General features: G+C 35.0%; 1 protein-coding gene and 1 non-coding gene across 10 annotated transcripts in view; one reads left to right on the top strand and one right to left on the bottom strand.

Annotated features, from left to right (window-relative positions):
• Positions 1-12,917, top strand: part of CASP8AP2 (caspase 8 associated protein 2) — a 35,073-nt gene that overhangs the window by 14,124 nt on the left and 8,032 nt on the right. For 6 of the 9 annotated variants that reach the window (XM_086317713.1, XM_086317712.1, XM_086317714.1 and 3 more), the window contains 6 exons: positions 533-615; positions 4,994-5,062; positions 7,122-7,222; positions 7,780-7,854; positions 8,714-8,829; positions 10,568-12,786. In XM_086317713.1, coding sequence (XP_086173839.1) covers positions 561-615; positions 4,994-5,062; positions 7,122-7,222; positions 7,780-7,854; positions 8,714-8,829; positions 10,568-12,786 — 2,635 coding nt within the window. In that variant the 5' untranslated portion in view covers positions 533-560. The remainder of the gene's footprint in view (positions 1-532; positions 616-4,993; positions 5,063-7,121; positions 7,223-7,779; positions 7,855-8,713; positions 8,830-10,567; positions 12,787-12,917) is intronic. The other 3 variants (XM_086317719.1, XM_086317717.1, XM_086317718.1) reach the window with 1 other exon arrangement.
• Positions 6,803-6,866, bottom strand: LOC147366008 (U7 small nuclear RNA). The gene has a single exon (XR_015133541.1). It is a non-coding gene; the product is annotated as a U7 small nuclear RNA (small nuclear RNA).

Below are 12,917 nucleotides of genomic sequence, written 5' to 3'. Positions count from 1 at the left end.
CTGTTTTGGCAAGCAGACTCTACCACAGAGCCACCTGGGAAGCCCATGAGAGCATATATGTCATTTTCCCCACACCTTTACCAGTCTAGTGTAGTATCAAGCTCTTTGCAGTTTGCCCATCTTACTCCCTTGTTGGTGAAAACATGTATGTCTAGAGCCTCATGTATTTCTAAGATTACCCCCGTGTTTGATGATTTGTTAAGAGGACCCACAGAACTCACCACATGTTTGCACTTACTTAGTGTGATAGTTGGCTTATTTTAGTATAAAAGTTAATTTATATTTTTGTGTACTTTATAAAATTGGCATTGTTTACTTTGTGATATGGGTTAATCATATCAGCAAATTTAAGATTTTTTGTTTTATAGTTTTAGCTTTTAGAAAATGCCAGACATTAAAAAAAAAAAACAGCAGAGTGAACTCTGTCATTGTGTCCAAATTTGAAAGTTATCTTTTAACTTAAAGCTAAGTTTAGTCTCTGAATTGTGAAGTTGATTTTAACGGTGGAGAATATTTTTATTTAATACCTTAGATGGCGACTATCAAAAAGAAATAGGATCATGGCAGCAGATGATGACAATGGTGATGGAACAAGTTTATTTGATGTCTTTTCTGGTAAGAGCTCATTTTAAATGTCTTTCTAAATTTATTTAATTATAAAGTCATATATTTATTCTCATTGATAACACTGTCATTATCAACTTTTTCTCCTCACATGTAAATGAATACAATGAAGTGCTTGGCAAATAGAAAGTGCTTAGTAAGTGAGAACTTTCTTATTTTATACTTTCAGGCCTCTTAAATATAATAAAATTAACAACTTTGCCAGTATAAGCAGTAATGATTTTTTATTGTCATATTAAAAAATATAAGGGAAAAAATATAAGTAAAAAAGCTGGCTTAAAACTCAACACTCAAAAATGAAGATCATGGAATCCAGTTCCATCACTTCATGCAAACAGATGGAGAAAAAATGGAAATAGTGACAGACTATTTTGGGGGGCCAAAATCACTGTGGATAGTAACCATTAAATTAAAAGACACTTGTTTCTTGGAAGAAAAGCTATGACAAATCTAGACGTGTGTACGTGTTAAGTTGCTTCAGTTGTATTCAACTTTTTGCACTACCATGGACTGTAGCCCACCAGGCTCCTCTGTCCATGGGATTCTCCAAACAAGAATACTGGAGTGGGTTGCCATTTCCTCCTCCCAGTGATCTTCCCGACCCAGGGATCGTACCCACATAGCTCCTGGTTGTCCTGTGTTGCAGGCGGATTCTTTACCATTAAGCCACCTGGGAAGCCTGACAAACCTAGACAGTATATTAAAAAGCAGAGACATCACTTTGCCGACCAAGGTCCATCTAGTCAAAGCTATGGTTTTTCCAGTAGTCATGTACAGATGTGAAAGTTGGACCATAAAGAAGGCTGAGTGCTGAAGAATTGATGCTTTCAAACTGTGGTGCTTTAGAATACTCTTGAGAGTCCCTTGGACAACAAGGAGATCAAACTAGTCAATCCCACAGAAAGTCAACCCTGAATATTCTTTGGAAGGACTTGATCCTGAAGTGCCAATACTTTGGTCACCTGATGCAAAGAGCCAACTCATTGGAAAAGACCCTGATGCTGGGAAAGATTAAGGGCAGGAGGAGAAGTGGGCGGCAGGATAAGATGGTTGGAATGGCATTATCGACTCAATGGACATGAGTTTGAGCAAACTCTGGGAAACTGAAGGACAGGGAGGCCTGGTGTGCTGCAGTCCATGGGGTCACAGAGAGTCGGGCATGACTGAGTGACTGAACAGTGAACAAGGGGAATTCCCTGGTGGTCCAATGGTTAGGACTTGGTGCTTTCACTGATAAGGTGTATGTGTATGTGTTTATATATATATCCACACACACACATATACCATATATATACTTCTATATATATATATATATATATGTGTGTGTGTGTGTGTGTGTGTGTGTGTGTGTATATATGATAGATACTTGTTACTCTTGAAATTGATATTTCCAGTAAATGGAGTGGTACTTGCTTATTGTTGTTTTGGGAAGAATTAATAGTCACAAATAGATTATTAGTTTGAAAAAGATAGCCAAGACCTAATAGTAAAATAAGCTCATAAAATGGAAATATTTTTAGTAATATACAGATTTTAAACTTCCAAATCCTGACATAACATTTTAGTTCTTTGGTCTTAATTATGCTATGACAATCTCATTAAATTTTTTGAGGATATAGTTGTATATTTATTGATCAGAATTATGAATGCTATAGAATGAAAAGGGCACTTGTAAAACATGTCTAGTAGAATTCCATTTTTGCTTGATGGTGATTTAGTCACTAAATCATGTCTGACTCTTGGACCCCATGGACTGTAGCCTGCCAAACTCCTCTGTCCATCAGATTCTCCGGGCAAAGAATACTGGAGTGGTTTGCCAGTTCCTTCTCCAGGGGATCTTCCTGCCACAGGGATCGACCCCAGGTCTAATTCCAGGCAGATTCTTTGCTAACTGAACTATGAGGAAAAATATGTTTAAAAAAATAATATCCATAGACATGAATAGATTCACATGGAATATGGCCGTCATAACCACTCTGGATAGCATTATTTGTTTTTTGGTGTCATTTAATTATTTTTGCTGATGTTTTTTCAAATTGTTATGCTGCTATATATTTGTCTTACAATATTTTTTCTTTGAAAAATTCTAAACCAATTAAAAAATGGAAAGTATAATATAATGACCACCTTTACTTTTGATTTAATTCATAAGTATCACAACTGTAACTCTTATTTTGAAGGACAAAACTATTTTGTTATTCTCATTTGCTGGAAATAGCTGTTTTCATTTCTGTATATTGCTCTCTCAAGTTTTTGTCCACATGCATACATTGTTTGATAGTCAGATACACAGTGTACATTTTTATTTTTACTAGTTAACAATTTCACAAACATTTTTATTCCTATAACATTTTTGTACTTGTCTTCTATTATATCTGTAGTTTCAGACTTATAGAAAAGTTGCAAGAATAAGAACATGAAAGGAGCCTTTTACCTATGCCTGTGGCTTTAACACTGTGCACATACTTTTTAATTTATACACATACATACACACAGTTTTTTCCCTGACCTATTTGATAACCAGTTGTATACATTATGGTACCTTACATCCAAATACTTCAGTGTATATTTCACGAGCAAAAGTTGGTTTTCTTACATAAAGACAGCATAATCATCAATTTCAGTAAATTTAACACTAATTCTATAATTTTATTTAGTCTGCCATCTTTATACCAGTTTTATCAGTTACTACAATAATGTCCTTTATTGCTGTGATTGGATTTAGACCTATCATTTTAAAAGTTTAGTTTGTCTCATCAGTTTTTTTCCTTTCTGATTTTCTTGCCTTTTTCAAGTATTTGAATGTATTTTAGAATTTCATTCTGATTTACAAATTAGCTTTTTGGTTATACCTTTCTGCAGTGGTTTTTATAATTGGTTGCTCAAGGGACTGCAATATACATCTTTAACATTTTATAGTCTAGTTATTAAAAGGTGAGAATCTTTATGTAAGATGTAGAGTCTTGTACATATAGTTGCATTTGACCTCTTCCATCCCTTTTTGTTAAAAATGTCTCGAACCCCATGGTACAGTGCTGTAATTTTTATTTTAGCCTGTTGTATGTATCTTAAATAAACTAAGAGGAGTTAAACCAATTAAGATGAAATATTAGTCTTTTGTATTTACTCAGTTATTTACCGTTTTTGTCCTTCTAGTATTCTCTAGCATCCTTCTAGCATCACTTTCCTCCCCGTTGTCTCTTTTCTTCTGGGACTCCAGGTATATAGTATGTGAGAACTCGGGATATTCTATAGGTTAGTAAGTGATCTTTTTAAAAATATTTTTTCCTCTAGTCTTGCAATTGGATAATTTATTGATCTGTCTTCAAGCTCACCGCCTCTTCTGTTGAATCTTTTTACCTTAGATATTGTAGTTTCAGTTTTAGAATTTTCATTTGGTTTTGGAGTTGTTTTTATTTGTCTACCAAGATTTCCTTTGATAAATTTTGAATTGCGTTTAGGACATTGTAAATGTTTGAGATATATGATTCTGTTATATTCCTCTGAAAAGTGCTAGTGTTTTGATTTTAGCAGGCATTTATCTCAACTGAACTTGATCTTCTGTCTTCCCTGTGGTGAACAGTAGCTGAAATCTCTGTTTAGCTACAGAGATTTTTTAGGTTTTAGCTGGACTCCTGGGAGTTTTAACCTTTACTTGTGTTATTCAGATTTGGGCACAATTTGGGGAGTCTTCTGTGGCTCTTTGGATTTCCTCTTTCTAGTTGCTCTTATCACCCCCAAAATTTTTTCTCTAGTTCTTCAAGTTATTAGGACTAGAAGTGTCCATTTGAGTTTCTCTGCCTGCTGTGGCTCCAACTAGGGCTTATCTTTGCACAAAAACTTGTTAAACAAAAAAAAAAGGGGGGGTAGGAATTCATTGCTTTTTGCAGGGGTCATCTCCTCTCCAGTTTTTGCCTGCTTTGGATTGCTCTTTAGTTCTTCAGATAGCTTTTTTTTTTTCAATTTAGCTACAGTTTGCATATAATATTACAGTAATTTCAGATGTACAGTATAATAATTCCATATTTGTATATATTGTGAAATGATTGCACAGTAAATCCAGTGATAGAGCATTAACTAAAGTTAGCTTTTAGTATTTTGTTTAGAGTTTTTATTTTTGCAGGAAGATTGTTCTGATACTGGATTGGGAATCTTCTGACTAGTATGGTTTTGAAAGTGAGTTTTTAAGTCTGTATCTATGTACTAAGATGTGCATGTTTATAAGGACGTACAAAAGCTTCTAAACAGTTTTCTTTTTTGGCACAAGACTGATACTCCTTTTCTGGTCCTTCAGAGTAGAAATGGAAAAACTTCACTAAGTACACAGAGTCAGTTTTAACTAGTCTTTGATTTTTTTTTTTTTTCCCAGCTTCTCCTCTTAAAAATAATGATGAAGGTTCTTTGGACATATATGCTGGGTTGGACAGTGCTGGTTCTGGTATGTAAATTCTGTAACAAACTACTGTCTCATTTTGTTTGGTCAGTCTGTTGGAAGTGTTTATTTTGTTGTTACCAATTCCTGGCATAACTCATAGCTTCTCAACAGTTTGCCTTTTCTTTGAAGTGATTGTACTCAGGTAACTATTTTTCACCCAAATCTTTATTGGTGAAAAAATTAGCCCTTAGGTTTGTTTTTCATCTGGGTGTCAGATTTAATCAGACCTTATGGAAGAGTATTTTGTACCATTGAAAATAAAGCTGGTAGTGGTGACTACATATATTACCTTACACACTGTTACAGGCTACGTGATATAAGAACTCTTTTGAAAAGGGTAGGTACTATATATATTTTCAAATGAATCAGTATGAGTATAATATGCAGAGTCTAATGACCTGTCTAATTGAGAAAACTTCTGCAATCAAATTTTTCAAAGCTTCAAACAAATATGATCTTTACGTCTGATTTGTTGACAAATTTGTTTTAGGTAAAGTGGTTTTCCAGTTCTAATCTGAAATTAGTATAGATTTAGATGAAATACAAAAGATGGAGAAATGTATAGCTCTTTGGGTAGAGGTAGACACTATATCAAAACGCTTAACATGTATATTTTTCTTTTTTTACCCTAGTTTTATTGAGATATAACTGACTTATAATATTAAGTAGGTTTAAAAATGTATAGTATGTTATTTTATCAACACATAAATATTGTTCACTTAAATATTATGAAATGGTTACCACCATAGCATTAGCTAACACCTGTATAGCATCACATGATTACCATCTCTTTAAGATTACTCTCAGCAATTTTTGATTATATAAAATAGTGTTATTAACTATAATCACTATGCTGTACATGATATCCCCGGAACTTAATAATCTTATAGCTGGATGCTAGTTTGTACTTGTCCACAAACTTGAAAGAGTTTGATCAATATCTCTTTTTCCCCACCCCTAGCCCTTGGTAACCATTTTTAGTCTCTTTTTCCATACATTTCAGTTTTTAATTTTTTTTTTTTTTTTGGCCCCTCTGCCGGGCTTATGGGATTTTAATTCTCCCGTCAGGAGTGGAACCTGTGCCCCCTGCATTGAAAGCATGTAGTCTTAACTTGTGGACTGCCAGGCAGTTCCCTTTATTGAAATATACTTGACTTACATTGTTTTGTTAGTTTCAGGTATACAGTAAAGTGATTCAGTTAGATAGAGATATATTCTTTTTTTGTCTTCTTTTCCATTATAGGTTATTATAAGATATTAAGTATGGTTGCAGATTTTAAATTCAAGTTTTTAATTCGAGTTGATTTCTGTGTGTGCTATATAAATATAAGGGTCTACTTTCTTTCTTTTGCTTGTGGCTGTCCAGTTTTCCCAGCACCATCTATTGAAGGGACTATCCTTTCCCCATTGTATATTCTTGGCTCCTTTGTCATAAGCTGGGACCGTATACGTGTGCCTGCCTGCGAAGCCACTTCAGTCGTGTCTAACTCTTTGCAACCGTATGGACTGTGGTCTGCCAGGCTCTTCTGTCCATGGGATTCTCCAGGCAAGAATACTGGAGTGGGTTGCCATGTTCTTCTCTAATGGATCTTCCTGACCCAGGATCAAACCCAGGTCTCCTGTGTTGCAGGCAGATTCTTTACCACCTAGCTGCCTGTGACTGTACATGCCTGCCTTTATTTCTGGGCTTTCTATTCCGTTCCACTGATCTCTGTATCTGTTTTTTTTTTTTTTTTTCCCCATGGGGGTATTTTCTGGTGTGGACCAGAAAACCTGCTAGACAAATTGTAAAAGAGCTGTAGCACTTATGTGTTTGTTCTTATTCCTATAAAAATATACTTTTGATTACTACAGTGTTGTATTATAGTTTTAAATCAGGAAGTGTAATGCCTCCTTCCTTCATCTTCTTTCTCAAGATTGCTGTGGTTATTTGCAGTCTTGTGGTTCCATACATATTTTAGGATTGTTTTTCCCATTTCTTAGAAAAATGCCGGAGTTTTTATAGGATTTTATCAAATCTGGAAATACTTATTTTAATGGAAGGGTTTCTTCTTTGTTTTAGACAGTGCATCCAAATCCTCTGTACCATCCAGGAATTGTTTGGATTTATATGAAGAAATCCTGACTGAAGAAGGAACTGCAAAGGAGGCAACATATAATGATGTATGGATTACCAGAATTATGAACAACGGTTATTTTGTGCTTTGATATCTCCTGAAATGCAGGCATTGGCTAACTTCTGAATAGGCATTCTATGTTTGAGAAGTAGCTCTTAGACTAAAAGAACATTTACATCAGTTTCTGCCTTCCAATCTGCTTTGAAACAGTGTCTTCTGAATGTTTGGCTAAATGTAGTTATAATTTTGCTTAATTAAATTTAAGTATCTATGTAAAATCTCAACAGGTAAATCAGTGTGATAAAACATTTTGTCTTTTTATGATTTGTACTACATTATAAATTGTCCCAAGACTTCATGCAGGCAAATTTCTTTCTACCTTATTTGAATTTAAAGTTTGGAGACTGAATGTGAAACTAAAGAAAGTAACATTATTGGCAGGCCTAACTTAAAAACCAGTAATCTAACTAAATACCTGTTAATAGAAATAGACCTCATTTACTCTATTTTGTGAGTTGATTTACAAAATTTTAAATATTTTGAAATGTCATTTAAGTTAAAAAAAAAATTTAAAATGATGCTTGATCTTCTTGTATTTTACAGTTGCAGGCAGAATATGGAAAATGTCAGCTGCAAATGAAAGAGCTGATGAAAAAGTTTAAAGAAATACAGACACAGGTAGAATTATAATGAATATTTTATTTTTGCCTTATTAGCCTTTAAAATAAAAATTTAGTAAAATTCTTTGTTAGAAATTAAAATGCTAAAGGATTGACAGATTATAAGGAAACTTTTTTTCAAAGTATTATGTGAAATATCAAATCTGGCCAAATATGCATTATTTCCAGTGTCAATGAAACTGATAAAACTGCTTGATTTGTTCAATGATATTGTCCAATGATTAAATAACTGTTGCTAGACTAGTTAATAGTTAAAGAATAGAAAATTTTGATTGTATAGGTGGTTTAAAAGAATGGCTTGAGGAGCCAAGATTAGAATGACTGATGGGGGAAAATGGTGGTACCCTCACAGTTTTTGCCAGAGTGACTTTTTTTGTTATGCTGCAGAATCAGGAATGTCCTGTTCTGATTTTTATGTTTTGATAGTTGTTTCTTTTTCTTTTCCCTTTCTCCCAAAGAGCCAGTCAGTCCTCAATTCATTCTTTGTTCACCTAAGAATTAGTATATTATTTCAACTTAAACTTCCAGTTATTAAATATAACACAAATTTTATAATTTCCAAAATAATGACCCAGGCAGAACTTTTTTTCTGTTTATTTATTGGTTTTTCATTTTGATTCCTCTTTTAAATTGTTTCATTTTAAATAGCCTTTCTTTGGTGCCAGTTTCTTCTCTGAATCTCAAACTCCCCATTTGTATAATGAGCATCACTGTACTCCTCCTATGACTATGAGAATTTCATAAAATAAAATAAGTCATGCCTAGCATGTAGTTAGCATTCAGTAATCAATAGCTATTATAAACAGTGGTTTATTCCATAGATACATACTTTACTAAATATATTTTATGATGTTTAGAATTTTAGCTTAAAAAATGAAAACCAGTCCCTTAAGAAAAATATCTCAGCACTTATCAAAACAGCCAGAGTGGAAATAAACCGCAAGGATGAAGAAATAAATAATCTTCACCAAAGGTATGATTGAGGGATGTGGATATGTTTGTAAATTACATGAATATTGCTATGTGGAATATTTTTAACTTTGAAAAGATAATGAAAATCATGCATTTTGTTAAATTTTTAAGGTTTCACTGAGAGGAGATAATATTCTAATAATATATTGTCATAATGATTTCTGTATGATTAGTAATAGAATATTGCCACATACCTCTCTGAATGTATCCAGTTTTATAATATACTGGGATCTTGTTCTGATATTCTTTGATCCTGAGAAGATGATGGTGTATGTCATGGGTTCCAGAAGGGGCCCACCAAATTACTAAAATACAAGGAGGATGTCTGTGTTATACATTCTGTCATAGACAACTCTTAAAATATCTCTCAATTATATATTCTTTTTCCTCTGAAATAGATTTTCTACTTAATTTCTCTCTCTCTGTCTCTCACTTTTTTTTTTTTGTTTGGGGCAGTATTTGGCTTCAGAGAATTGCATCTCTTCTCCTTGATAGTCCAAACCTCCAAAACAGTTATCGAAATTTGCTATCTCTGTTTCTCCACCTCCCATTTCTACTCACTCTCGAACCCAGTCCACTCTGACCTTTTCCTCCTGTGACTACCACTAAATTCATCATCTAGTTTTGACTTCTCATTTTAACTTGTCTTTACACACAATTTGACATAGTTGACCCTTTTTTCTTGAAATAGTTTCTCCCTTTGGGTTTCATGATCCTTAGTTTTCTTCCTAACTTGAGACTTATTTTTCTGGTGAAGTTGGTTTTCTTCAAAGCTATATCTTTACTTTCCTTTCTCTTTCAGTATTTTCTTTTGATGTAATCTTACTTGTACTAGTCAGTTCCATTTATATGTAGATAACTACTTTACATCTGTACAAAATTTTCAAAATTACCTCATCCAAAACTGAATTCAAGATTGAACCCATTCCATTGTTCCTTGCTTAGTGGATTCCCCAACATTTATTCAGCTGGTGCAAGCTAGAGAGACTGAAGGATAGAATGACCATTTAATTTATTGCCCAAACCAGGATACTTTTGAGAGTAGAAGGAAGTGCTGTTAGTAATTACACTGATATTACTTGGCAAACTAGGACTTGCAGGCACCCTGCCTTGGAGTCATCAGTGACACTTAGCTCTTTGTCATCCTTCAGATCCAATTCATTACCATGTCCTGTTGATTTTTATGTCTGTATTCTCTCAACTCATTCATTTCTCTCCTATTTCTACTGTCACTGCTACCCATCACCTCTCAGCTAAACTGGCAGTGGTCTCTGTGCTCAAAACTGTTTATCACCTCTTGCTCCTTCCAGCCTCTGGTTTCTCACTTCTTAATATTAAAGCCACAGGATACTTTGTAAAGGACAACTTAGGTCATCTATCACAGAACTACCCCATCCCACCTCTTCTCCTCTTTTTTCCTGCCACTCTTCCTTCCCTCCCTTCTTTTCTTTCTCCTGTAGTGAAGGAAATCTGAATGACATTGGCAAGTGCTGGGAGAGAACTGAGAGGTCCTTCAGGCTTTATTTGAGCAAAATAAATGAAAGAGAGTTCCTTATTTTAAAAACGTATCCATTACATTGGAAACTGGTAAATTCTTATACTTTTTCTTTTTTACAAAGTAAAATTAGTTTTGCCGGTATGTGGACCCCCAATTTTAAAGTGTATCACATGTGATTAAACCTTGGATTATTAAAAAGGAATTAACCTTGTTTTTGGTGTATATTTCTATTTCTCAATAGACTGTCAGAGTTTCCACATTTTCGGAATAATCATAAAACTTCAAGGACATCAGATCTAGTTAAAACAAAAGATCTTAAATCCAGATCTCCCCATTTGGATGACTCTTCAAAGACTGATCACAGAGTGAAAAGTGATGTTTCTAAAGATGTACATTACAGCACTTCACTGCCAAACCATGAAAAGGAAGGAAAATCACACTGTGAAAAAAAGAGCACTTTGCATTTGCCTACATCTGTTGAAAAACACTCCACCAATGGCATTTGGTCACGTTTCCATTATCAGGTTGGTGAGAGCAATTCAAATGAGGATCATAGAAGAGGAAGGAAAGATAGTCGACATAGCCAGTACAACCGGGGGACTGACAGAATACGAAAAGACTTGAGCACTAGCTATGGTGATGGTGAACCGAGGAACACAGAGGCCAGTCAAAGGCTACAAGGACATCCTGAGAAATATGGTAAAGGTGAACCAAAGGCTGAAAGCAAAACTGCAAAGTTGAAAAGTAACACGGATTTAGATTATAAAAATGAACGCATCAGCTCTTCTTGGGAGAAAGAAAGCTCTAGAGACAAGTCACACACTCGACTAGAATCTCAAAGTGACAAAAAACTCGAAAGACAAAGTGAAAGATCACAAAATGTAAATAGAAGAGAACTTAAATCACAAGACAAAGAAGAAAGAAAAGTTGATCAGAAGTCAAAATCAGTAGGGAAAGGCCAGGATCATTGGAGAAGATCTGAACGAGCGGTGCTTCCGCATTCCAAAAATGAACCATCAAAGTCTTCACACAATTCAAATAAATACCATCTAGAGGAGAGAAGAGGCTGGGAAGATTGTAAAAGAGACAGGGCTGTAAGTAATCATAGTTTTCAAGAAGGAAGATGTCCGTCTTCTCTTTTAGCCAGTAGAACTCACAAACACATTGATTCCACAGAAGTTGATTCTGTGCACCAGCGGGAAAATGCACCTTTCAGAGCAGAAAGGCACAGAACTGAAGAAAAGAGGAAAAGGGAACGAGAGAACAAAGAAGAAAATAAGCATATCAGAAATGAAGAAAGAGTACCTCCAGGACATTTGCAGAAGACTAACAAAGAAACTAAGAAAACCACCGCAGACTTAAAGAGACAGAATGAGCCAAAAAATGATAAAGGGGAAGTCTCTAACAATGATGTTTCTGAAGGAGCAAATAATAAGGAGCCAGCAGTTAGAGCTGAGAGTGCCCTAAATGAACCACAAAACAAAGACTTAAAGTTGAGCTTTATGGAAAAATTGAACTTAACTCTTTCTCCTGCTAAAAAGCAGCCTGTTTCTCAGGATAATCAGCATACAATAACGGATCCTCCCCAATCCTGTGACATATGTGATTCTGAGTCGTTGGTGCAGGCTAAGACTGTGACATGTGTTCCCTCTGTCAGTGACCATATCACAGAGGAAACCAAATCTGAGTTATTGGAACCAAAGGATGCTCTTACAGCAGCATTTCAACCCAGGACCAGTATTTCAGAACGGAAAGTAGAAGAAAATAGTTTGTCTGTTGCATCTGTGGAGAATACTGTGCCTTGTGACACACCCATATGTGGCACAGAGACTTCCTTCTCAGCACCTGTGGAAATGGAACCATCAGAATCTTCGTTATCTTCATCCACAGAAATGAAACAGACTGTTAATGGTGCCAGGGCAGCAGTTCCTGTGAAAATAGACATAGTACAGACAAATGTTTCTCAGAACGTTGGCTTGGAATTGGATAGCAAAAGAAACAGTGACTTAAATTCTTGTAGTATTTCTGAAGAGGCAGAAATGAAGGAGGCTTTTTCAACAAATGTGACCAAATCCAGTGAAAGCATTTTGCAGCCTTCAGTTGAAGAAACTGACATTCTGCCAGCCGTCCTTTCAGAAGGTGGTACACCAAAACTTGAGCCTTCTCTTGTAGACCCACCACTGGTTGAGAATAAGTCTTGTCATTTGGATCCTTGCTTACCTAGAGAGACTCCAGAATCTTCACTTCAGCAGACTGAGTTAATGGATGACACAGTGGAAGTTGGTGAAACAAACTCAGTATATCATGATGATGAGAACTCAGTTCTGAGCATTGACTTTAATCAACTGAGACCTATTCCAGAAGCCATCAGTCCTCTGAATAGTCCAGTGAGACCTGTAGCAAAAGTTCTTAGACTGGAAAGTGCATCTCAAGTTCCATTATATAATAATAATCATAAAGGTAATACTTTATATTATCTTCTATAATTTATCTGTATGTGAGAATGTAAAAATACACCAGCAAGATGAATTAATGCTTTTTATTTGATAATATAACTAGTGTTTAGACCTCTATTGTTAACTAGTAATGTA

Source organism: Bos grunniens, chromosome 9 (genome assembly GCF_055505025.1).
Source record: "Bos grunniens cultivar Pamir isolate PY7600 chromosome 9, Bosgru_T2T1.0, whole genome shotgun sequence".
NCBI lineage: Eukaryota > Metazoa > Chordata > Mammalia > Artiodactyla > Bovidae > Bos > Bos grunniens.
The sequence above is the reverse complement of the archived record's forward strand: the minus strand, read 5'-3'. Positions and strand labels throughout refer to the sequence as shown.